This window comes from Rhinolophus sinicus, chromosome 9 (genome assembly GCF_057876585.1).
Source record: "Rhinolophus sinicus isolate RSI-liver-muscle chromosome 9, RSI-T2T, whole genome shotgun sequence".
NCBI lineage: Eukaryota > Metazoa > Chordata > Mammalia > Chiroptera > Rhinolophidae > Rhinolophus > Rhinolophus sinicus.
The window spans coordinates 33891541-33917835 of NC_142509.1; the positions used below are offsets into that span (position 1 = coordinate 33891541).

Genomic DNA, 26295 nt, shown 5'->3' on the forward strand with positions numbered 1-26295 from the left:
TCCACGCCACGCACCTTCCATTCTAGCTGAACATAAAGCACATCCCCGCTTCAGTCGGTTAGTTGGCGAAGTCGGACATCCCTCCCTACAACACAAATCCTTCGCCCAGGGCTGTAAAACGCAGTCCCCGGAATCCGGGGAGGACAAAACCCGGGAGTCCCTAGAATCTCTCACTCCCAGGTTCTCTCCGCTTTCTCGGTGGGAGCCGAGAGGAATGCCACAGGGACAAAGCGGGGAGGAAGGAGGCCTCTCCCTCTTACCTTGATGGCTTTCTCCATGTCGCTGTCCTCTGACATGCTCCGTGGGGCCCCTACGGCCCGGTGCGGCGGAGGCTGCGCAGCTGCCCGGTCCCACCGCAGCCGAGGGAGCAAGGGGCTTGGCGCTCCAGTCTCTGGGCCTCGGGGAGACAGGCAGCGGCCGCCCCCAGGGGCCCGCGGAGAGGAGGGCCCCGGCGCCGGCTCGGCTTCGGCGGGCGGCTCTAGGCCGGCGGCGGCGGCCCCTGAGGACAAGCCTTTGTGTTGGGCCCTGCGCGGCTGCCTCCCGGCCTCATCCCCGGCCGGGGAAGCAGGCTCCCGGGGCAGGGCTAGGCGGAAAGGGCCCCGGGCGCTGCGCAGGGGCCTCGCAGGGCCGCCGCTTAGGCCCGGGCTCGCCAGGTCCCGAGGAGGAGCCTGCGCCTCCGCCTCCGCCGCCGGCACCGCCGCGAAGTCGAGGCCGAGCCCGCCGCCGCCGCTGCTGCTCCCGCTGCCGCTTCAGCGCCACACATCGCCGGGACACCCGCGCCGGGCAGCCCCGCCCGCCGGCGCTGTGCCCGCCTGAGCTCCGGGCAGCCCCGCCTGCCGCCCGACTCTGTGCCCCCACGGCCGCACACGCCCCTCGCTGCCCTCTGCTGGGGTTTCCGAGCCGCCCCCGAACCGCGTTGTTGGTTTGCAGGCGCCGGCCAGGGCCTCCCTGAGACACGCCATAGCCAAGGCAGGGCCCCGGGCCTTCCGCTGCGCTGGCGCCGCGCTGATGACTCAATGGTGGGGGGCCCGACGGGGCGGGGCCATTGAAGATGCCACCAGATTCGAAAGGTTGCCTGCGCGTCCGCACCTCGTCTTTTGTCCCCACGCCGCTACGATGCTAGAAACCCTGCGGAAAGGAGGCGGGGATGTCTACTCGTGCGAGAGAAAGGGAAACAGGCCCCGACGAGTCCTGCGGTAAGAACAGAATTGTGTATAATAATAGCTATAATAGTTCAACATACGGAGCGTAAATTTGACGTGAAGCTCTTTTCCTCCGTGCTTTTCTTCTTTACAAAGTAGGCATTTGGCGCTGTGAGGTAAGTATGTTATAGTCCCCGTTTACAGATTAAGTAACCGAGTTTCAGAGCCGAACTCACGCACAGCTGAGAAGTGGTCCAGGTTTGTGCTCCTCACTCTATGCTAGCAACCTATCCAAGGACCTTGCAGGAGCTTTTGGCTGATCACGTCTTCATGGTTCTTCATTCATTTACTTATTTACTGAGCACCCCTGTGTGAAGGCCTAGTCGACACTGGGGAAACTGTGGGAACGAGGCACAGTAGCTACTCACAGATCTTACTTTCTGGAAAGAGAAGCAGAAAATAAACAGGGATTGAAACCTTTGTAATTTTACTAACCATTGTCACCGCAATAAATTTTAATTAAAAAAAAAAAAAAAAACACAGGGAACAACACGGTTTGCAGATGCTAAGAAGAAAGTGAACCGGATGCTGAGGTAAGAGGGTAACTCAACATGGAGGTAACATTGAAGCTGAGACCTCTGAGCAATGAGAAGGAGCTGTCTATTGGAAATTGAAGGAGGAAACTTCTGAGCGGATGGAACAGCAAGTGCAGAATTCTCAAGGTGGAAATAGCCAAATGTGTTCAAGGAGCAGCAAGGTCATTGTAGCTAGAGCAGAGTAGGCGAGAGAGAGGATGAGGTTGGAGAGGTGAGCAGCATTTAGCGGTCATAGTGAGGGCTTTGGATTTTATTCTAAGCCATTGGAAGGTTTTAAAGTAAAGAGTAATATGATCATGTTTATGTTTTAAAAGGTCACTCTGCTCTAGAGAGAATGAGATATGAGCACGCAAGAATGGAGACAAGGGAAGCTAGTAAGAGGCTATCGGAATAATCCACATGAGAGATTATTATGATGCTTGAACTAAGGGAGTGGCAGTAAAGATAGAGTAGATGGATTTATGATATGTTTTAGTACAGTTGACAGCACTTCCCAAAGGATTTGATGTGGAAAGTGAGAATAAAAACTGAATCAAGAATACCTTCCAGGTGTCTGGCTTAAGCAACTGCATGGATGATGGTACCATTTGGTGAATGAAGGACTTGGTGCAGGTGAGGGTGGAGAATCCAGAGTTGTTTTCTGTCTAGGTTAATTTGAGGTTCTTGTGCAATATACCAGAGGATAAGTCAAGTGCGTAACTGGATATCGTGGTGCAGGTATAATTGTATTGTTTGTTGGCTATATGCCTATAGTATATTCCTCAGCACCCTTAAAGTAGGTGTGGCCATGTACCTATGCTCTCCCGGGTGGAAAGTGAGCAGAAGAGACGTGCAGTTTCCAGGCGTGGCCCAGACAATCCATCAGCAGGTGCTGCTCTGTGCTCTTACTTATTCTGCCAGCTGGAAGGTGGTAACCAGGTTCTGGAAAAGGCAAGGCTTCAAGATGGAAGATTCCTTGATTGAGAGGGAAACTCTGCTCCATCGACCTAAACATCCACTCAGGACTGTTGTATGAGAAGAAATAACAATAAACCTCTGTTGTGTTGAGCTTGTATGTATTTGAGTCTTCTTGTCATAGCAGCTTTGCCTGTGTTACCTAGTACCAAGAACAGTGATCCAGCAGTAAACTTTGGGAGAAATTTTCTAAATGACTTGAATTGACATTATCCATAACAGTTAGGAAATAGAAGGTGCCTTGGATTCATTCAGTCGTTCGTTCATTCATTGATTCAGTTCATTCATTGATTCAGTAAGAATTTATCAAGTGCTTCTCTGTGCCAGGCACTGTGCTACATAATAGAGATGCAAAGATGAAAAGAGACCAGGTCCCTGTCTTCAAACACTCTGAATCTGGCAGCTCAATTTATTGGCTGTTATCTGCACGTGCTTTCCCTCCCTCTACCTAGAAACTTACTCTCCCCTCCCAACATACATACACAGCCCTAATTTCTACTTCAACCACATTCTAAATACCATTTTATCAGAAAGATGATGCCTAACCCTCGTCCTCAATCTAAGTCAAATGTTCCCGTTATCTCATAACTTCTTTGTACTTACCACAATTTTTATTTCTATATTCATTTGTTTTTTATTCTTTACTGTCCTCTTCCCCACCAGACTGTAAATAATCTCAACAAGGAAAAGAATCTTATCTGTATGATTGGTCATATCCTCAACATTCAGCCCACTGCAGGTGCTTAATAAATATTTGTTGACGGAATCAATGAATGGAGAACGCAGAACCCTGAGGAAGAAGTTTCCTCCATTTTTTGCTAGGGAAGTGGCAGTGGTAGGCAGCCTCTAAGATGGCCTTCTGCGATGCCTGCCTTAGTGTTCATGACCTTGTGTAATCCCCTCACCCTGCTTGTGGGCTGATCTAGTGACTTGCTTCTAATGAAGGAGTGTCATGTCTAAGGTGAGGTTACAGAGGCTGTGCTTCCATCTTGGGCACCCTCTCTTCCTCTTTTGCTCGTTTGCTCTGAGGGAAGCCAGCTCAAATGTGAGCTGATTGATTAATTTCCTGGGACTGCCATAACAAATTACCACAAACTGGGTGGTTTAAAACAATAGAAATTTATTCTCGCGCAGTTCTGGGTGTCGGCAGGGCTGTGCTCCCTCTGAAGGCTCCAGGGAAGCTTCCTTCCTTGCCTCTTCCAGCTTTGGGTGGCTCTTGGCAGCCCCTGGCATTCTTTAACTTATAGGTGCATTACTCCCGTCTCTGCCTCCATCTTCACATAGTCATCTTCTCTCTGCGTCTCTCTGTGTCCTTACCTTTTACTAGGACACCAGGCATTGGATTTAGGGCCCACCCTAATCCAGTATTAATTGCGTCTGCAAAGACCCTATTTCCAAATATCACATTCTGAGGTTTCATGTGGACATGAATTTGGGGGGGATACTCATCAGCACACTGCAGTTGCCTGATAGAGGGGCCCACATGACTCTTACCAACTGTCTTTCCAGTGGCCTTGGAAATAGAATGAAGTGATGGTTGCGTTTAGTGAATGCACTAAATGCCACTGAATTGTGCACTTTGAAATGGTTCATGGTCAATTTTACGTTATGTGAATTTTACCTTAATAAGAAAAAATACCCAATATGATGCTTGATTAACCTCATTACTCTCAAAAGATCTTTCCTTTTAAACTAAATCATTTAATAACACACTTAAAAGTCCGTTTAAAGTATTTACAGACCCAGGCTACCAGATGCATTCTCTAAGTGCTTAGAACAAGGGTGGTGAACTTCTGAGTCTTCCATGTTTCCCCGTCTGACTTACTGGGTAATCTGCTTGAGTAATTGCCGGGAAAGCCTGTCCGCTTCATTTTCCCCTGCTGATGGGATGGCTCTCATTCCTAGTGGAGCCTTTGAAGACTGGCAGTGAAAAAGCAGTTGTAAACCATACAGTCTTTCTCCCTCTCCCCTCCCCCATTTTCTTTTTCCCTCTAGTGGGTTTTCCTGTACAATTTCAGGAAGCATTGTATATGTCATTTTTAAGAAGTTGAACAATTGAGGAGTTAATGCAGAAAATGAAAGTCTCCTAGAAGCTCACCCCCAGAGGCAGGCTTTCTCCTACTGTTGTCTGAAACCAAGTTTGCATTTTCCTGTTGCTGCATAGCTCCCCATAACCGCAGCTGGCTTTGTGGGAGACACAGCATACCTCCTTTCCAAAATCTCCACAGAAACCCACTACAGCTTAGCCTCGCCTGCCTTAGACATGCACCGAACACTTACATTAGCTTACAGTTGGGCAAAATCATCTACCAAAAAGCCTATTTGATAATAATGTGTTGAATAGCTCATGTAATTTATTATGCGTATTGCTCTCCCACCATTATCAAGTCAAAAAATCATAAATCTGAACCATTGTATGTTGGGACCACCTGTATGTCATCTCAGGCCATTGGAACACACGTTCACTGAGCACTACTGTTGGGATACGGAGTTGGTCTCTACCTTCCAGGAGTTCACAGTCTAAGAAGGAAGCAGTTGGAGTACAGCATAACACAGGCAATATGTAGAAGTGTGTACCATGTACAGTAATTCAAAGGAGGAAGCGATGCGGTGGGGCTGGCGGGAGGAGACCCAGCTTCCCAAAGGAAACGAGCTCTTAGTGCCTTTCCAAAGGAGACGTGGGTTGGGACCAGCATTGATGCTATACAACGTTGTCATGACTAAACGGATCAACAACATGTTTGCTGGAACAAGCAGAATGAACGGAAAGCTCAGAGGCGTGTGGAGTTGTCAGACCTCCAGGAGAGCCGAGGCGCCATTGCAGTCAAGCTCAGCTCAGGCTGGGACAGGTCGTGGAATCCCTGTGGGCAGTTAGAGACTGGGGAGCAGCTCATCACCAGTCAGAACACGAGCACTTTGCTCCGTTGTGTGGAAATAACAGAGGCCCAGAAGCCCACTGATCCTCACACCCCTGAGGGACTCCTCCTCCAGGAACACGAAAGTTCCAGTAACAAACTGGAAACCAACATGAGAAACCCAGGGGCTTTCTGTTGTGGTAGTGATCTCTTCTTTTGAACTATGATTTTCAAAATGAACACCTCCCTATTGTGTTTGCTGCTTATAAAAATAATATTATATAACCTGGATATCTATTAATAGAGGGTTGGTCAATAGGTTGTGATATACAGTCATGCATTGCTTAACGACAAGAGGTATATTCTGAGAACTATGTCGTCAGGTGATTTTATCATTGTGCAAACATCACAGTGCATTTACACACACCTAGGTGGTCTCGCCTACTGCTCCTGGGTAACAGGCCTGGACAGCATATTACTGCACAAAAAATGACATTAAATCAAGCACGAGAGCAAATGACGCAAATCAAGACACACAGTAACCTTGAGATGGGTGAGGCTGCTGCCAGCGAAACACAGCATACTGTTTTACAGCCAACTTGTTTATAAGTAGAAAGTACGCTCTAAAATAACGATAAAAAGTATAGTATAGTAAATACATAAACCAGTAGCAGTCGTTTATTACTACCAAGTATTATGGCCTGCACATAATCGCATGTGCTATGCATTTATACGACTGGCAGCGCAGTAAGTTTGTTTACACCAGCATCGGTACAAACACGTGAGTAATGTGTTGTGCTACAATGGTGCAACGACGTCGCTAGCTGATAGGAATTTCTCAGCTCCATCATCATCTTGTGGGACCACCATTGCATACACGGCTATCATTGACCAAAGCATCACTATGCGGGGACTGTTTATACATGAAGTAACAGTGTAGCCATTGAAAGGAGGCCTGTTACATGCACTGAAATAAAAGACGCTCAATAGTAGAACAAGTGGGAAAAAGTAACTAGTCTGGATAAAGGCAATGCATCTTATTGTAAATAATGAAGGATTATATAAAAAAGAAAGTAAAGGTTTATTATGGACGCACAATTTACTGTTCTTCAGATGTCTTTATATGCACTTATAAATGTGTGTGTTTATTGTATGTGAGCTAATCAAGAATGTGCAGACTAATGGGAACTACAATTATTTGTGGCAGAAAAATGATTTATCATTTTCAACCATCACCATTCCCCAACAAGGGTCCTTGATTTGCTGACTAAGGTTGAGGGTGGGTGAGAGAGTGCGAATTATATATGACAGATGTGCTCTGCATTAGGAAAGGATGGAGCAGGGGATGCGGGCAGAGAGGAGGAGGAGGGGCTGTGTTGGGCGAACAACCAGGTAGAAGGAAACCCGGGGCTAGGGAAAGGGAGGACACCCAGGAGAAGATGCGTCTCTGCGGATTGGGAAGGGCAGGAATGACAGGCTGAACCCCATGTGGTGTGTCACTCCCCTTTGACCCTCCCAAAATCTTCTGTAAGGATTCCTTTCAGGTGTGTGTTTACTTTGGAGAGGACCTGAAAAATTCTGAGTCCTGTTTTAAGGTCAGCACTGGGCATTATCCAAAGCCAGGGCCCAGTCACATCTGAGTTTCTGTCCTGTGAATTTTTTTTTCTTCTGAAAATGGAAGTCTAACCCAAGAGAAATGGAAACATCCACACAAAAACTTGTACACAAATGGTCTTAGCAGCATGATTCATAATAGCCAAAAACTGGAAACAACAGATGAATGGATACACAAAATGTGACATATCCATATAACGGAATAGTATTTGGCAGTAAAAAGGAATGAAGTACTGACATGCTACACTGTGCATGAGCCTTGAAAACATTTTGCTAAGTGAAAGAAGACAAACGTACACTGTATGACTCCACTTATAGGAAATGTCCAGAATACACAAATCCCTAGAAACAAAGTAGATTAGTGATTGCCAGGGACTGGGAGAGGGGGAGTAGGCGATGATAAGGGGCTGACAGCCAAGGAGTATGGGGTTTTTGTTGTTGTTTTTTAGGGCAATGAAAATGTTCTAAAATTGATTGTGGTGATAGATGCACAATTCTGTGAACATACAAAAAAAATTGAATTGGATACTTTACATGGGTGAATTGTATGGTATGTGAATTATATCAGTTAAGCTGTTTAGTAAGAAAAGCTAGGAGGGAAGAAAAGGAGGAAGGAAGGAAAGAAATGGGAGTCAACTGTCCCATCTTGCGCTAAACTAGTGTCCCACAAACTTGAATGCACGTACTAGCCCCTGAGGGTCTTGTTAAAATGTAGATTCTGATTCATCAGGTGTGATTGGAACCTGGGGTTCTGCGTTGCCGGGAAGCTGCCCAGTGGTGCACATGCTGCCTGTGGGTCCTGGACCACATTGATGGGGGAGTGGAGACACCTCCAGGGTGCCCATCACAGGACAGCCCTGCGCAGGGGTTGGGCCTAACTACAGGCGAGTGCCATGTGACCCCCACGGCCACAGCTGGCTGACTCAGGAGTGGCCATCTGACCCAAGCTGGCCCATCGGAGCCTCCTGGGAATTGAGACGGGAACATTAGGCCAGTTGTGGGTCGTGTTGTCCAGGCTGAGGCAGCCGTTATCTGCTTCATGAATATTAAAGTGGCGAAAGCCAGTCTGCAGAGAGAGGAGCCTGCTGTGGGAGAAGCAGAAAGGAGCAGTGTCCCTATCTCACTGCACTTCCTGTCCCATGTCCGCCCCCAAAACATCTTCCTTTTACTTGACATCTTAGACTAATGTCTTGTCACTCTGAAGGCCACCAAGTGGTCACTGGTTTTTTTAATGGGCATTTAAGTTGTTGGAAGTTTTCTGCTATTACAAATAGTGCTTTTTCCTAATATGCTTTGCACACTTGTCCAGTTGTTTGTTTAGCAGAGGATTCCTACCAGAAAGGTCGTACCAAGTTATATTCTCCTCTAGTGTAAAAGCACACACAAGTGTTTCACCTGAATTTCAGAGTAAAATTTGACAGTCAGTGAGTGGAAAATTCTAGCATTTGCTGAACTTGACTCCGCTCAAATCCTTCCGCCTCTCAGAGTTGGAAGGGACTTGCAGTGCCCCGCGGGGCAGCTCTCCATTTGCTCCGCATCCTTGCCGGGCTCCTGAGGCGCGGCTGGAACACTGCCCCTGACCTGGCCTGAACCATCCCACACATGGCCTTTTCTGTCCGTTGCCAGACAACTCTACTCTGCTTCCCTCACTGTTCCCTGATGCTCATTAGGGCCTCTCCTTTCGGAGCCACAGAAACATCATTCCTCTCCTGGGACAGCTTCTCAGATGTCTCACTTGGTAGCCTTTTTGAAAAATTAGTTTCTTATTGTGTATAACATAAAATTTACCATCTTAACCATTTCTAAGTGTACAGTTCAGTAGCGCTAAGTATAATTCACGTTATTGTACAACCTATCTCCAGAACTTTCTAATCTTGCAAAACTCAAACCCTGAATCCATTAAACAACAACTTCATTTGGTAGCCTTTTGAAGCCCAAGAACAAAGTGAGATTCTGAAGTCAAAATTCCCAAAGAATTATTATATCTCATTTGAGAACTGATTCCTACTTTCCATCTGAGGATCGAGAAACAAGATTACCTGAAATGTACAGGTACATGACATTTTGATATAGCTTTAAAAATAAACCATTAAATGCTCAGCTGCTGCTGCTGCTGGTGGTGGTGATGGTGATTATTTACCAACACAGAACTGCTATCGTTCCCATCCCTGGCAATGGCATTGAAGAGAGGAGGTAGGAGTCAGAAATGAGTGAAAGTCACGTGCTTCCTTTGTCTGTTGGGGCAGCTGTAACTAAATACCATAGGTTGAGTGGCCCATAAACAACAGAAATGTATTTCTCACAGTTCTGGAGGCTGCAAGTCTGAGATCAGAGTGCCAGCACGGGTGAGTAGTGGACCTCTTCCTGGTTCATAGCTAGGGTACAAGCGTCCCCAAGGAGGCAGAGTAGGACCAGGAAATGTCATCTGCTTCCCTGAGGATAATCCTGTCCCTCAGATATGTCCAGTGTTGTCAGAAGCTCCCACAAGGATCAAATTAAATTGCCAAGTTTAGTAACTGAACTGTGCTTATGTAAGAGAATATCCAAGGTAAAAATTCCAACACAATCAAGTATTGAGGTAAACAGGCATGATGCCTGCAACCTACTCAAAGATGGTCCAGAAAAACAAGAAAATATCTATAGGAGGTGAGAAGGAGGGAAGGTAATAGAGCAAATGGGCAAAAATGCTAAAAATGGATGCATCTGGAGGAGTATATGAGAGATTGTTGTACTGTCCTTAAAACTTCTGTACGTTTGAAATAATTCCAAAATAGAAAGTAAAGAGCAAACAAACACAAACCTTTCTGAAGGACATCTTGATCCTTCATATTAAGGAGATGACGGTTTCTATGTGGAAGGATCAGAGAATGTGGTTCTTTCCCTGAGCTAGTGGTTCTCAGAGAATGGCCTCCAGACAGGCAGCGTCAGCATCTCTGGGCACCCGTAGGTACACAATAAATGTTTCTTCTTGGGGCCACGAGATTAGGAGCCGGATTTATATTTCACTGAATTGTTTTTTTTTACCATGTGTATTTATTTCATTTTCAGAAAAGGTTAGTAGGTAAATATCAGTTCCCTTTTCTCCTTCACAAAATAGCTGAATGAGGGCTGGGAGTGATGAGAGGGTTTGTGAGGAAATGGAGGCCCAGAGGTTATACACCTTGTCCAAGTTACCCCAAACCGTTCTGTAATCCTGGCTGCTTTATTTATTATTTTAGCTGAGGTGAAATTCACGTAACATGAAATCAACCATTTTCAAGTGAACAATTCGGTGGCACTTAGTATATTTTCACCATGTCGTGGAAACATCATCTCTGTCTAGTTCCAAAACATTTTCATCACCCCAAAAAGAAACCCAGTATCCATTAAGTAATCACTGTCCTTTTCCCAGCCCCTGGCAACCACCGATCTTTCTGTCTCTGTGGATTTACCCATTCTGGACGTTTCATACACATGGAATCATATAATATGTGGCCTTTTGTGTCTGGCTTCTTTCACTTAGCATGTTTTTTTTTTTTTTTTTTGAGGTTCATCTATGGTGTAGCGTGTGTGCGTGCTTCATTCCTTTTTATGGCTGAATAATATTGCATTACGAGGATAGACCACGTTTTGTGTATCCACCTGTTGATGGACACTCGGGTTAGCTCCATCTTTTGGCTATTGTGAATAGTACTGCTGTGAACATTCGTGTACAGGTTTTTGTTGCAGTCCTGTTTTTAAGTTATTTGGAGTACGTGACCGTGGCCCCTTTATTCCCTCATTGCATTGCCTGCCAAACGTTGCCGATGTTGTGTGTAACACTGTCTTTGAAAGACACCGGCAGGGAGGTGTATCCTATCAGCTCTCGGAGAGGATAAGCGGTGTAGTTGTATGTATTGCCCACGAGGTGGCGCCTATACTTAGAAAACGCCCCGTCAGCCGGCTTCTCCAGGCTGCACGAAAAGCTCCTGTGTCCTTTATTCAGCCGGAAGTGGAAGCATTTCCTCTTGGGCACTCAGCAAGGCTCAGGGCAGACAGCAGCTTTACACCCAATACTCCTGTGACTGACCCACATCCAAATACCCAAAGAGATTAGGTTCATAACCTGAGAGCTTTATTTTTGCTTCAGACAGCTTCTTAAGGTTCTAATTGGTTCCTGTCACTGAAAGTACAGGTTAATAAGCGTGTAGGATGTCAAATCAACATTATAGACATTTCTTCATAGCTGGCATTTCCTTTGTGGTCGTCAGTTTAAAGAATGGATTTTCTTAAAATTGTAGTGAGTCTGATTCACAGAGATCAAGTGCAAGAAACATTACATTTCTGTTTTTTCCCAATTCACTCCTAAAGGGGTTCTTGGCAACATAGTTTGGAGTACTGAATGGTTGGGAATAACTCAGTAGGGGACTTTCCAGTCTCCATGTCCCCTCCTCAGGCAAGAACCTCAATTTTCTTTTGGGGATCCATCCCTCCCTCGATCTCAGCCCAGATATTGTTGCTGGTTACCATAGAAGCACCTCCAGGCTACAGGGGTGGACGGTTAGGAGTCAGGTCTAAGTGAGTCACCACGTCTCATTCCTCTGACCACAGCGATTGGTCAGGGTATGAGTGGGATGTCACATCAACTGGACCAATCAGCATGAACCACAAGGTCTTTGCCTGAGCTAGCAAAAATGGGTTTTTATTCCTAGCCAGTGGACTTGAGCCTGGCAGGGTATGAGCGCAGTTGGCTCACCTAAGGATCCACACCCACCAGAACCAAAACGGATGGGTATGGCCTGAAAACAAAGCCCATGTGGCAGAGGTGGAACCAACAGATGGAAACTTTCTAAACTTCTGAACCAAGCCATGGCCAAAGCCAAGATCCCAAGATTTTAAAATATGGGGGCCATTTTTTTTACACTGGTTTTGAATTTGGTTTTCTGATACTTCCAACTAAAATATCCTTAAATGATACACTGTATTTTTTTTTTAATCTCCCAGAAGTAATTTCACGTTATGAGAGTTTAGATTAATTCGATGGTAAGGTTAGGCATAGGGAGGGCACCACCCTAAATTTCGAGTGAAGAGGAAATTTCTTTAGCTTAGAGAATATATTGAAATATAAATTTCAAGTGCCATGAGGGTCGGGACAGCCATTTCAGCTGACCAGTCTACCCCTGCAGCTGCCACATACCCCAGCTTGCAACGTGCCGTCCTAAACCTGGGAGGAGGCCGCAGAACAGGGCGGGAGAACGAGGGTGGGTTCAGAGCTCTGCACTTTGCCTCTAGATTTATGCATCATGGCATTGTTGCTGGTTACCATCGAAGCTAAAATTCCTTTTCATTTTATTGGCAGTGAATCCCATTTTATCTTGAAGCAACATGAACTAGAATATCCTGTTGCTGCCAACCAGTCCAGAAATTCCTAGTCTGCTGAGACACATTTCAGGTAGGAACCATGGTAGAATGATTATATTTATTTGTATTTCATTAGTTTACATTTAGCAACGTCGTTTCACTTTTATCTTTTATATAATGCCTTCTATTTATAGCAGTTAAATATTATTTTTTTATGTATGGCAATCAGGTGTGTTTTTTTTAATTTTTATCTGAATACAAGAGTTGATTTAAAGAAAAAAGTAAGTAACAGTACAGTATATGCATGTATGACATAGTGTGTGAAGTGCTATTCAAAGAAGTCAAATTCGTCTTCGGTAGAATAGGGACGGTTTATCCAGATGTGGCTTCGCCTGAGTGAAATAAGGCGTGGGGCCAGCCAGAGAGCTACATCACTCCCGACACTCTGCAGAAATTATTATAGAAGGTGTATTTTTCATAAGAGAGGATCAAACTTCTCCTCAAATTCTTAAAGGAATCTGTGACTCAAACTACATCACTAACTTCACAAACTACTACTGTGATTCATCTCTTTTTGCTGATTCCATTGCTCACCAAGGAATTTTCTGATTCCTAATTTACTGATAATACAAATTACTTAACTAATTTGCCAGTCCCCTGACTAAAGGAAGACAGTGTTCTGGACAGGAGATTCAATAGGTCTGGTTACTGAAAATGTAGACCTCACTTAAAATGAGAAAACTGACATCTCGTTTCCAAATCAATCTGATAAACTTGGTCCAGCATGACTCTGTCTCATTTGGTTTAATCACATTTTTGAACTTAAAAAGACGGAGAGCCAACCTTGGATGTCAAGTGTCTCTTTCCTGGTTTACCTCCCCCTCTCTGAGGGCAGGGGCTGGAAATTTTGTGTAGGTGTCACCCTCAGTGCCCAGCCCAGGGCTGCCGCAGGTGGACAAGCCACAGGTATGTGTCAATTAAACACATGAAACAAAAGCTGTTTACCCACAGTAGGTGAGCGGTGGAGTTGACTTCTGAACACAGAGGACAACCTTCCTATTGAGATAAAAAAGAACTACCCAAAAAGTGAAGAACAGCACTGTTTTTTAATGAGTTTTAGTCCAGAATACAAAGCAAGGTGCTAGCTATGGCCTCCAAGTGAATACAATAGGAAACAATGGCTTTTTCTTCTCCTATGAGGGCGAGTTACAAAAGTGTATCAGATGTACGCGATGAGACATTTGAGTCTGTTTTTGAAAAATCACAAGAATACGCTGGTATTATTGCAGTTTCAAATGCTTCCCATATTCCCTTTACCCCACCCCCACCCAACAGGAAGTCAAATTCTGGGACCTTCTTGAACCAAGAGATTTTGTGGGAGAATTTCTCTTTTCAGACTTTTAGAGTGCAAGGGTCATTTTTCTTGATACTGTTGCTAATGTCACTGAGCTTTGTCTCACCGGGTAAGTCAGGAAGCCGGCGTGGTCGTGGTTCTTTACGAGTTCTTCTGAGGAACTTTCACTGTGACCTGGAAGAGGGGTGCAGAGAAGCTGGTGAATCTTCATGCTGCTGTGAGCTCGCTGTGGGCAGCACCTCCAGCTGGGTGCTGCCCCAGAATGAGAACGAGCAGAGGGCTTTCCTTCCCTCCAGCACCTTGATGGCCACGCGGCCAATCCCAGCAGCCACTAGGGCATCACACTCTGCCTCCCTTAAGCCGTTTTTGAATGTCAAGGGATATTTGGGGGGAGGGAGGGTTCTTACTGGCATCCAGTGGGGAGACGTCAGGGCTGCTGCTCAACAATCCTACACTGCACAGCACAGCCCCCCACAACAAAGAATTACCCCACCCCAAATGTCAATATGCCAAGGTTGGGAGACCCTGACCTAGATCCATGTTTTCCTCCAAAACAATCAAAGCAAGGGACAAAATAATGTGCTGAAGCTCATAGGTGTCTCAGTGTGTTAAGTGGGAGAGAGTCCAGATTCAGAAGGATTTAGGCTTGAATCCCAGCTTTCCCCACTACTGGGTAAATATTTCCCTCTATGTGCCTCATCCATAAAATGGGATAACAATATCTCCTTTGTGGGGTTGCTGTGAGCATTAAATGAGGTCACATACATAAGAGACTCTAGCACAGACTGACACAAAGTAAGCCCGCAGTAAAAATGAGTTTAAAAGAAGAAATGTTCTCATCAGTCCCCCTTGCAAACCTGACTGCTCTTCTGAAAAATCCCTCTTTTTGCTAGTGTCGTCGCTTGAGTTCCAAAGCTCACATTACAGGAATCTTTATCACAAGCACGAAGCAGTGCTTGGCACAGTGCAGGGGCCGGGCTGACGAATCAGGTCCTGCCACGTCTGTCCTCAAAAGCTTTCTACAGTTCTCCCAGCGTCTCAGCTCCCAGGGCCTCCCGTGTGCGCAGCGTGGTCCACTTGGCTTCCCTCACGAATCACCTCAACTCAGGCCTCCTCTTTACAGGCTCTCCCACCCCCCCTCCGCCCCCAGTCCGTCCTTAGATACTGCGATTCTCAGGCTCAGTCCTAGCCCTCCCTGTCCCCTCCCTCCACACCCAATAACGTCCATAACCATCATTTTGATGAAGTTACAGGCCAATGAAATCTCAATGTGAACTTCAAGTCTGGGTCTCACCTCGTGTATAGATGGGGAAATTGTCCCCAAACAAGCAATTATGTGTATTTTATTCCAGTGAGTCCCTAAGGACAGGTGTGTCTTAGTCATTTATTCTCGGCCTCAGCCCTGTTGTGCTGCACAAAGAGCACTGTTTGCCTTCGCTCCCCTGCTCCCCGCCCTCTGCTGGTCTGCTTGCCCTGGGCCTTTTCCATTCCTGGGAAGGCCCAGCTAGCCAATCTTTCTTTTCTTTGAATATCACTTGTGGGTATGTTTCCCAGTTAAACTGTAATTAGTGTTCATTGTAGCGAGAAAATCATTTGCACTTTAGTGTTTATCTTTCCTGTCTTCTTGATGTTTGTAAATAAAGATATCTAAGTTGCTACATATGGGCATAAATAGTTTTTAAATTGGCTTTATGATGCATATATTACTTTGCTACTTTTTCACTTTAAAGGATGAGCATTTTCCATATCAAATAGTCTACAAAAATATTTTAATGGCTATTAGTACTCTATGATTTAAGTGTTCCACAATTTACTGAACATTTAGGTTACATCTGATTTGTCCCTCTTAGAGAATCCTGTGATGACATTTATGGAAATAAGGCTTGCTTTGTATTTCTGATTAGTTCTTCCAGCTATATTCCTGTCACTGAAATCGCAAAATCAATGAGCATGGATTTGGGTTTATTTATGGCCTTGATCATCCACTGACTCATAACTTGATTTTATTAGAAGCTTTTTCTCGCTGCTTCAACCTACAGGGATCTTTACTTCGTCTCAGGTTTTATAGAACTTGGCGTCTAACCAAGCCCAGCAGCAAAAGACTATGTGGGCAGAGTGACGGCCAAGTAAGTCTCCAGTTATCTGTCAGAAGACAGAGCACAGACTGGGTCTCTACCCTCTTCTGCAGCTTCTCTGGCTTAAAGTAAGAAACTAGTAATAAATTCTGATGGACTCTCGCGGCGCGGAAGGCTGAGGAAGTGCCCAGACTCACGGTTTTCACTTCAGTGTACGCCTGCAGACCATACTCGCCCAGCTCCCGGCCATTCCCAGAAAACTTGTAGCCACCAAATGGTGATTGGGCCCCAAACACGTTATAGCAGTTGACCCTATAATTTGAAACAAGATTTCAGAAGTAACTGTTGGGGGGTATGTATCATTCATACCCCTTAGACCTCTCATATTACTCTCAAGTCTTATTGGCAAAAAATGGATGGGAAGAAGCATAGTAATCAGCAGCCCCTTAGGAGTCGACAGCAAGCCACCTTCATCCTTCATGATGTGGTCACAGAGGGAGATCAGTACCAGGGTGCGCCATGTCCTAGAGCCCTTTTAATGAATTGTTTTTGCTAATTAGGTGCCAGGCTTTTTTTTGCAATTTGTAAAAACTATTAAATTTCAATTGAATTTAAAACTCACCATTTTAAGGTGTATAATTCAGTATTTTATAGCATATTTACAATGTTGTCCAAACCATTGATTAATTCCAGAATATCTCTGGAATTATCAATCACAGAAATATTAATTCCAGAATATCAATTCATATTTCTAGGCACACTAATTAATATTTCTATTAATAATTAATAAAGTAATAGATATTTGATAAACATTAAATATTAATATTTCTAGAAATATTAATTCCAGAATATTTCTAACACCCGAAAAGAAACCCTGTACCCAATAAGCAGTCACTCCCCGTTCCTCCTCACCCAGCCCCTGGCGACCACTAACCTACCTTCTGTTCTGACTCTATGGATTCGCCTGTTCTGTACGTTTCCTATACATGGACTCACACAACATGTGGCCTGTTGTGTCTGCCTTCTTTCACTTAGTGTCACATCTTCAAGTGACATGTATGTATGCTGTAGCGTGTGTCAGTACTTCATTGCTGCTTAGGGTCGAGTAACAGTTCATTGCATGGACAGACCCCATTAGGTTTATCTGTTCATCTGTTGATGGACATTTAGGCTGTTGCCACCTTTGGCTACTGTGCGTAACCTGCTGTGAACATGGAGGCGCACTGTTCTGTGAGGGCGTATGCCTAGGTATGTACCTAGGAGTGGCATTGCGGGTCCCATGGTAACTCCGTGTTTAACTGACTGAGGAGCTACCAGACTGTGTTCCACAGTGGCTGCACCATTTTACATTCCCACCAGCAACATGCGAGCGTTCCAATTTCTCCACATGCTCATGAACACTTGATGTTTTCCATATTTTAAAATTACAGCCACCCTAATGGGTGTGAAGTAGGTGCTAAGCTTTGAAGACCAGGTCCACCTGCTTGCCCAAGAACAGCTGCACGGGCATACGCACTGGAGGGAAATTGAATCTCCTGGAGGAGAGGGGGCAGGAAAGCTCTTATCTGTCTGCTGCACCACACCCTGCGCCCGGAGGAACTGAGCCCAGTACTCCAAACTCTGGGACGTGAGCACTGGATCGCCACAGACCATGGCTCTGGGGATCCCTGCCTGGGCGTGAGGGGCTGCTTGGAGGCTCTTACCACACAGTACCAGCCTGCAGCGCTTGGGACAGATAATTCGCTTTGTCCAAGTCCTTTGTGAAGACAGCCGCGGCCAGCCCGTACTTGGAATTGTTGGCTCTCCCAACGACTTCCTCGATGGTCTTGAACTTCAGGATCTGCATCACTGGCCCAAAGATCTGGGGTGAGAGAGCAGAGTGGGAGGGCAAGGCAGACACGGAACCACCTGCTCTCCAGCTTTCACAGTGCTGAGCAGACGACTCCAGAGGTGGTAACGAGCCCTAGAAATGCCCTAACGTTTCCAGAGGAGACAGCAGCTCCCAAGCTCACTGAAACACAAAGGGAAGGAAGCTGAGGGGATCGGTGACGTTCTATGTGCTATATATACCGTATCTTCTTTTCTAAACAATCCTGCAATGTAGGCGTTGCTGGCATGTTACACGTAGATTTAGTATCAAAACATTTAAGTCAGTCACTCAGCAAGGCACACACTAGATGCTGAAGAAACTATAACACAATACAGTCTCTGCTCTCAAGACATTGCAGTTTACCTTGTAGTTTCCCTGCCCTATTCTTGGAATGAGCCATTTCTTCAAGGAATCCTGGTTCCTTTCAGTGAAGAATGGGATTTAGAAACCAAGATGTGGGGGCTAAGTATACTTATTGCTGTTGGGGTCTGGCTGTTCTCAGCCCTCTCGGGGGACAGACTGTAAGCGATCACAATGTACTTATCATGTAATTAGAATGTGACCATTAGAAGCAGTGTAATGAGTAGTGGGAGCCCAAGGAGCCACCTGCCTGCCTGAGCGGTGGGTATCTGGGAAGTCCTCACAGAAGTGACAGTCGCGCTGTGACACAGGAGCAGAAACTGGCCAAACCAGAGTAGGGGTGAGGAGCAGGGACGGGGAAACAGTTCCAGGCAGAAGCATGCCCGGTGCCCATTCTCATGAAATCCCGAAGGAAACGAGGACTTCTTAAAGAAATGGCTGATGCCAGGGCTGGGAAGTGTCAAGACGGAGGTAGGAGCGACGTGCCAGGAGCTCAGCATGGTGGCAGCGAGGGCCGTGAGACAGGGCCTCGTGCACTCTGGGCACTAGCAGAGCAGTGACACCTCCCCCAACCCGTCCAGAAAATTCATATTTGTAATTTCCAAAAAAAAAAGCATCAAAGTATTCATGATGGGGAAAGACGCAGAACTCTGTTGGACTTTCTTACCCTGATTTTGCATTTTAGTATTATTTTACTTTGAATTATACATGAAAGGGGGAGACACTATCATATTTCCCGATAGGGCCACTGTAGGGCTGAATCCAGCTGGGGGAAGTAGAGTGAGGGCAGAGAACACATTTTGGAGACCCCTGGCTCTCCAGGGTCTGCGGAGTAGGCACTTGATGATATTTGTGAAACGAGTGAGTGAATGGCCAGAGCTGTTGCTCTGCATCCACAGTGAGTGCTGAGGGGAAGTCACGGGAGGAAGTCAGGCCTCGGGCTCGTACAATGTCCTGCTTACATGAAGACCACGAAAAGGCTGGGCAGTGCGTTCCTTGCTTCCTGGTTTGCAGGGACCAGAACTCAGTGGGCCTGTAGGCTGTGCCAGGGAATGTTGAAGTTCTCCCCAACAGTGGGTGGGTAGCCAGCCAGCCATAAGAGGCTGAAGAGGAGAGTGACAAGATCAGCTGTGAATTGTAAATATTAGGTTGGTACAAAAGTAATAGCGGTTTTGGCAATTATTTTTCATCTTTTAAATCGCAATTACTTTTGCACCAACCTAATCATTTGTCCTAGGCACAGAGCCATGACATTGGGTCATGGTGTCAGGATGCTGGATTGAATTGTCCCCTTCACCTACGAACATTCCCCAGAGCTGCAGGCCCCGGGCTGACCTCCTCCTTAGCGATGGTCATGCTGTCTTGCACGCCTCCAAACACAGTGGGCTGGATGAAGTAGCCACGGTCAGCAGCCGCCCCTCCACCACAGAGCAGCTTCGCCCCCTCGTCCTTCCCAGATTTGATATAGCCGAGGATCTTCTTAAACTGAGTTTCATCCACCTGCGGGAGAAGGAGCCCAGAGGTACAGAGATGCTAGGGCCAGACCTCTCCCAGCTTCAGGCGTTGAACCGCACTGGCATGGAGACTACTGGGAAATGGGCAATGGTCATGAATAAGCAAGACTTGGAAGAGGAAATCCAAAGGGCCAATAAAGATAAGAAAAACAGTTTAATCAAAACCTCATTGGCCCTCAGAGAAATGCACAGCAAAAGCATTGTTTTTATTTTTCAACCATGAGATTACTAAAAATTTAAAATAGTAAGGAAACACATCGATAAGGGTATGTTGAATACACTGTAATGTTCATACGCTTTTAGAAGGACTAATAAATACATTTTACATCAATTATATCTCAGCTTTAAAAAAGAAGGACTAAGCTGGTACAGGTCATCTGGCAAGTAGTCTGTTAGTACCAGTCAAAAAATGAAACGCTCCCACCCTTTGACCCAGCTATTTAACTTCTAGAAATTTGTTCTACATATGACAAAGGGACCTGAACAAGGATATTCACTGGGGAATACTTTGTGAAAGCAAAAAAACAGAAATAATTCTAAGTATACATTAGTAGAGGGGAAAGTAAATATGATTATGATACATCCATATATTGTGTTCATTGATAACAGATCTGTGCAATGACTGACTTAGAAAGCCTAAGATACTCTATAAAGAGGGGGAAGCTTATAGAATAATATATATGATATGACCCTCTTTTTGTTAAACATGCAAAAACGTGTGTGTGTGTGTGTGTGTGCGCGCGCATGTGTGCGACTGTACGTGTGGTTACCTATGGGGAATGGCCACGGAGGCAAGGGAGAGGTCTCATATTTTACTTTAAATACTTATCAAATTTTTATACAAATTTCTATTACCTTAATAATTAAATAGCCATAAACCACAAAGAAAAACGAGAGAAAAAGAGAAGTTGGGATTCACAGAAGCACTATTTACAATAGTTCAAGAGTAGAAACCATCCAAGGGTCCATCAGCAGATGAGGACATAAAGAAAATGTGGTACATCCATTCACTGGATTATTTACTCAGGCATAAAAAGGAATAAGCTATCAAGTCGTGAAAAGACATGGAGGAACCTTAGACACACACCGTCAAGTAAAAGGAGCCAATCTGGGGATGGGGGTTGGGGGGAAACAATCTGACAAGGTTACATACTGTATGATTCCAACTACATGACACTGTGGAAAGGACAAAACTATAGACAGTAAAAAGATCAGTGGTTGCCAGGTGTTGGGGGGGAAGGAGGGGAGAGATGAATAGGTAGGGCAGGGGATTTTTAGGGCAGTAAAGCTCTTCTGTATGAGGGTGGACACATGTCTTTTATACATTTGTCAAAACCCATAAAATATGCAACATCAAAGGTGAACCGTAAGGTAAACTGTAGACTTACATTAATAATAATGTATCCATATTGGTTCATCAGTTATAACCAATGTACCACACTAATGCAAGCTGTTAATAACGGGAAATGGCAGGGGCGGGGGGAGGAGTGGGGGGTATATGGGAACGCTATAGTTTCTGCTCATTTTTCTGTAAACTAAACTGTTCTAAAAAAAATAAGGTCTATTAATTTTAAAAAAAAATGCCTTGCCCAGCCCTGGGGAGTGGACACCCGCAGAGCAGCCACCCACAGGAGAATGGAGCCTCCAGAGAGGCTCGGGTGGGCCCCAGAAGTAGGCTCAGGGCCCACGGGCAGGGACTTGAGGAACTGGGAGCTTCCCAGAACCCCCGACTCCTTGCCCCTCAGAGCAGGTGGCTGGAGGCGGCCAGCGGGGGGCGCTGTGCAGAGTGAGTCCCGGGCAGGCTGGGTCTAAGGAAAGGTTTATTGATTAAAATGAATACATGCTCGTGGTAAAAAGAAATTTTTTTCTTTAAATCAAATCGTTCTGAAGAGTATAAGTGAAATAAAGCCCTTCCACTCTTCATGCCATGCCCTCCACCTCACTCCCCAGAGATAACCACGGTTAACAGATCCATGTGTGTCCTCCTGGTAGATGCATTTCTAGGGCCAAGGTCCAGGAAACACGCATTCCCCTTTGCACAGACACTCCTAGTATTTACTATGTGTATGTAATTTACAAAGTGCTTCCCATCATTGATTTCCACTTTACAGCCACCTTGTGAGTTAGGAAGGGTAGGTGTTCAGGATGAGAGAATGACAGCTCAGAGACGGCATGTGGCTTCCCAGGGACCCACAGCTGGTACAGGGCAGAGCCAAGATGTGAATCCACTCCTGCCTGACTCCGAAGTCAAGGCCCTTTCTGCTCTTCCACACGGGTTCTGGACACCCAGACCCACCTAATCTGCCGGCTTACCTGTGGTCCCTGCTCGGTCTTGCCATCAAAGGGGTTGCCAACCACCCGAGACTTGGCCCGGGTGACGCTCCGCTCCACAAACTCGGTGTAAACATCCTCCTGCACAAAGACCCGGGAGCCTGCACAGCAGCACTGGCCCTGGTTGAAGAACAGGGCTAAGTGGGCCTGCTCCACGGCCCAGTCCACTGGAGAGGCAGAAAGACGACTGTTAGGAGAGAGGGACGACCCTGGTGCAGTGACTGCCTACCCCCTTCACCCGTTCACACCACAGCAGCACGGAGCCTGGAGGGTGCCAGACTGTGTGCCAGCACAAGACACCCCATCCCTCCCTCCTGTGAGTGTGGAGACTGAGTGGCAGACAGAGACGAAGCACAGATGTCATAACGCACAGTGGGAGTGGAGCAGAGAGCAGCTGGAGGGCCGACCCCGCTAGCCTGTCTGTGGGGGTCCGGGAAGGCTCCCCCAGAGAGAGCAACTCTGGGGGTCCCTCAGCAGGGCCAGCAAGCAGGATGTGATGGAGGAAAAGTAGTCTGGTCTGAGAGAAAGCCTGAGGCACGGTGGGAAAACCAAGCAGCTCAGCGAAGAGAAGAGAGGCGGGGAGAGGCCGGGGCACGCGGCCAGAGGGACAGAAATGGGTCTGACGGACGAGGACTGCACGAGGGAGGGGCCTGTGCACCCTGCCAGTGGCTGCCTCCAGTCCCAGCCACCTCTCTCCGAAAACTTACTATCAGCATCTGACATGATGATGTTAGGGCTCTTCCCCCCCAGCTCCAGGGTCACTTTCTTGAGGTTACTGCTCCCCGCAGCAATCTGGATTTGGTGGCCAACCTGTAGGGAAGCAGAAACACAGACAAGCTCTCAGTGGGGAGAGAAAGAACCAAGCGCTCTCACAGGCACAGAAAAAGACCCCTGACTCGAGAGACTAGCTGGGTCACAAGAGGCCTGAAGAACGTCACCCAATCTGGCCATTCACAATCACCGTCACTGCCCCACCCCTCGGAGCTCCTAGGATGACATGACAAGAACGACACGAGTGGCTTCCGTGTACTAAGCACTGCCTACGTACCAGACACTGTGCTAAGTACTTTGTGTGCATTGAATCCAATCCTCACAGTGAGCTCAGAAGTAGGGGCAACTCTTTTTCTTGACTTAGAAGTATGAGAGCTGGGGCTCAGAGTGGTCAAGTCACTTGCCCAAAGTCACACAGCTGGTAAATGTGGAATCAGAATTCACTCTCTGACAGCCCTAGTCCAGCACCGGTTCAGACCCGTTATCCTGAGTCCTTCCCACGATGTTTTGAATGTGGTCCCCCACACACAGCACACTCCACGAGGGCAGAGGTGGGGTGCCTCTCACCTCCATATTCTCAGAGCCTGGCACAAAGCCACCCCTGTACTTATTTATTTATTTTTAAAGTGGGTCTATTCTCTATGACTTTTTTTTTTTTTTTAAGATTTTATTGGGGAAAGGGAACAGGACTTTATTGGGGAACAGTGTGTACTTCTAGGATTTTTTCCAAGTCAAGTTGTTGTCCTTTCAATCCTAGTTGTGGAGGGCACAGTTCAGCTCCAGGTCCAGTTGCCGTTGTTAGTTGCAGGGGGCGCAGCCCACCATCCCTTGGGGGAGTCAGGGAGTCGAACCAGCAGGCTTGTGGTTGAGAGCCCACTGGCCCATGTGGGAATCGAACCGGCAGCCTTCAATATAAGGAGCATGGAGCCCCAACCGCCTGAGCCACCGGGCTGGCCCTGTACTTATTTATTGAATAAACACAGGAAACCGTCCCCGTGGTGAGATTCTCAACGTCCCCTTGAGGCATTCATTTAGGCGGTGACTAAGCAAAAGAAAGAACCCAGGCCAGACCCTGCATTATCAGGGCCACTGATCTGCCCCCCTGGAACCTGGGTCACTGCGGACTGAATGCGTGAAGGTGTCTTTATCTCAGGGGGCACTGTTTAAAGATGACACTCATTACGCTATCCAGGCTCAGAGTGGTCAATGCAATGAAGCCGTCCAGGAATTCAGGGGAAGGAAAAAGCCGCCTCTTCAGGAGGAATCGTGTCCCTACTTTCAGGAATCACAGGCATCTTCTGTCTTTGTCTCTCAAGGACCTGACATGGAGCAGCATAATCGTGGCCCTCACTCACTCATTCACTCACTTACTCTGGGCTACACCTCTGCCCATTCGTGAGCCTCATCTCACACCAACCCTGTGAAGTGAGTGCAGTTATGCTCCCCATTTTATACATGGGTAGCAGGAGGCTCCAGGAGGCTACGTGACTTGCCCAAGGTTGCACGGCTAGTAAGAGCTGCTGAAACCCTTCGTTTGACTCCAAAACCCACTGTCTCCCCCACTACACCGCACAGTCTCCACTGCAGATACTGCCATCATCATTTCAAGACAATGAACAGAGCCCCAAGGACATTCAGTGAATCACCCCATGACATAATGGCAAGACCGGAATTTGAACTCTTCTTTCCGAAGCTCACCCACGCTCTTTAACCTCCAGGGCAGGGCTGGTCAAGGACCCCGAAAAGGCCGAGGTGCTTTGACCTTGGGCAGGTGATCAGCTCTGGGTTTTAAGAAGTCCAGATAGTCCAGCTTCTTTATTCCACATGGCTGGCCAGCCCCCCAACAACAGCTGGAGTGTCAGCCTACGAAGAGCTCAACCCTGCACAGTCACTCCTGGCACATGCACTCAGAGGCAATACAGGGACAGACACCCCCCCACGCAGCACCCAGAGGCTAATCTCCAACACACTGTCCTCAGGACAGTGGGTCCTTGAGCTAGACACAGCACAAGCTTGAGGTCCTGGGGACACCTTACCTCAGTGGAGCCTGTGAAGGCCACTTTGTCCACATCCTCGTGGGATGCGATGGCAGCCCCAGCCGTGGGGCCAAATCCAGGAACAATATTGACCACGCCAGGCGGGAAGCCAGCCTGTGTACAAACAGCCAGGGGACACTGAGCATCATTCTCCCGCTCCCAAGGGCCTAGAAAGAGGGGTACACATCCCTTCCCAGAGAGGCGAAGGCAGTCTGCCCCGGACACAGGTGAGCAGCAGCAGTCACCACTCAGGGACTGTAAATGGTACAGCAAGGAACTCATTCCCCAGAGTTCCTGTGGCTGCTGCCCCGCCCCCATGGTATTCACTGAGAACAATTTTCATTCTTCAAAGGGTCTTAAAAATGAAGCCCAAGGAAGAAAAGAGGTAAGAGGAGGCCTCTCTGGCTGAAATGTGGTGACGGGGGCGCCTAGCCCCTGCTCTACAAACACCCCCTCACCTTGGGGCCCCTCCAGAACTCCTTGAGAGCGAGCCTGTACAAAGGCATTTAGAGGTCAAGATGGCCAGCCACGCACCTCCTTAATCAGGTTGGCCACGTAGAGACCGGTGAGTGGAGTCTGCTCAGCCACCTTCATCACAACCACGTTTCCAGTCGCCAAGGCTGGGCCCAGTTTCCACGCTTGCATCAAGAGCGGAAAGTTCCACTGCAAAAGATAACAGCCACTCCCAAAATCCAAGCCACAGAAAGTGGCTCCCCGGAGACTAGACGCAGCAGCAACTTCTCAGAACCCCTGTGTTCCCCCCACAACTCAATCGTAAGTTTAAGACAGATGGCAAGGCAGGTGGTGGATGAAATAAGGGACTCACATTCACAAGGCCTTTTCTGTATGAAGCACCACACTCAGCCCTCACATTCAATCCTCCCTCCTGCCTTAGCCAGGTTCTGTGTTCACTTCCGCTTTTCAGATAAGGAAACCCAGTCTTAGGGGGACAGGGGCTTGTCCAAGGTCACAGAGTTCATGAGTGGCAGGGCTGGGATCTGAACCCAGGTTGGCTCTGTTGGAGCCCATTTTCTCAGCCACTAACCAGGCCACCTTCCAGTGTCACCCCCACAGACTCACCTGTGCAACGAGCCTATGGGAAACGGCGGCATCTCAAGGCACCCCTGATAAGTGTTCATTTATTTGTGATGAGGCTGACACTCACCGGGATGATCTGCCCACACACCCCCACGGGCTCATGGCGGGTGTAGCTGAAGAAGTCCCCGTCGATGGGAATGGTTTTCCCATGGTACTTATCAGCCCAGCCGGCATAATAACTGAAAAAAACAAAAGTTCAAGCTTAATCAATGACTGTCAGGGACCCCTATAAATCCTGGCAGAAAGAGAAGACTCAAACTGTCCAGCGGGGTATTTCTGATCATGGTCTTTGTTCTTGGCTTGTTCCCAGAAAGAATTAACTTCTAAGGTCACAATAATCCACTCCAGGGAACTAACCTCAAAATCTCAGGATCACCAAATTCCAAGTGTCCACTTCCGACCAACT

The 26295-nt window shown here is 47.0% G+C and overlaps 3 protein-coding genes across 14 annotated transcripts in view; 1 reads left to right on the forward strand and 2 right to left on the reverse strand.

The window, feature by feature from the left end:
• The window catches only part of MAPKAPK5 (MAPK activated protein kinase 5), a 104199-nt gene extending 103806 nt beyond the window's left edge, over positions 1 to 393 (reverse strand). For all 10 annotated transcript variants that reach the window (XM_074321056.2, XM_074321055.2, XM_088801016.1 and 7 more), the window contains exon 1: positions 261 to 393. In XM_074321056.2, coding sequence (XP_074177157.1) covers positions 261 to 296 — 36 coding nt within the window. In that variant the 5' untranslated portion in view covers positions 297 to 393. The remainder of the gene's footprint in view (positions 1 to 260) is intronic.
• Positions 265 to 12572, forward strand: LOC148757336 (putative uncharacterized protein encoded by MAPKAPK5-AS1). The gene is made up of 2 exons (XM_088801020.1): positions 265 to 1196; positions 12479 to 12572. Exon 1 carries the CDS (start codon positions 265 to 267, stop codon positions 814 to 816), a length of 552 nt encoding a protein of 183 aa, XP_088657146.1. The 3' UTR covers positions 817 to 1196; positions 12479 to 12572.
• Positions 12573 to 12584: 12 nt separating this feature from the next.
• The window catches only part of ALDH2 (aldehyde dehydrogenase 2 family member), a 29139-nt gene continuing 15428 nt past the window's right edge, over positions 12585 to 26295 (reverse strand). The window contains exons 5-14 of one of the 3 annotated variants that reach the window (XM_074321053.2): positions 25957 to 26068; positions 25326 to 25454; positions 24792 to 24905; positions 22692 to 22794; positions 21967 to 22151; positions 19475 to 19639; positions 17613 to 17770; positions 16107 to 16221; positions 13941 to 14008; positions 12585 to 12925 (exon numbers count right to left, since the gene is read on the reverse strand). In XM_074321053.2, coding sequence (XP_074177154.2) covers positions 13976 to 14008; positions 16107 to 16221; positions 17613 to 17770; positions 19475 to 19639; positions 21967 to 22151; positions 22692 to 22794; positions 24792 to 24905; positions 25326 to 25454; positions 25957 to 26068 — 1114 coding nt within the window. In that variant the 3' untranslated portion in view covers positions 12585 to 12925; positions 13941 to 13975. Of the gene's footprint in view, positions 12926 to 13567; positions 14009 to 16106; positions 16222 to 17612; positions 17771 to 19474; positions 19640 to 21966; positions 22152 to 22691; positions 22795 to 24791; positions 24906 to 25325; positions 25455 to 25956; positions 26069 to 26295 lie in introns of those variants that run through there. The other 2 variants (XM_019733888.3, XM_019733887.3) reach the window with 2 other exon arrangements.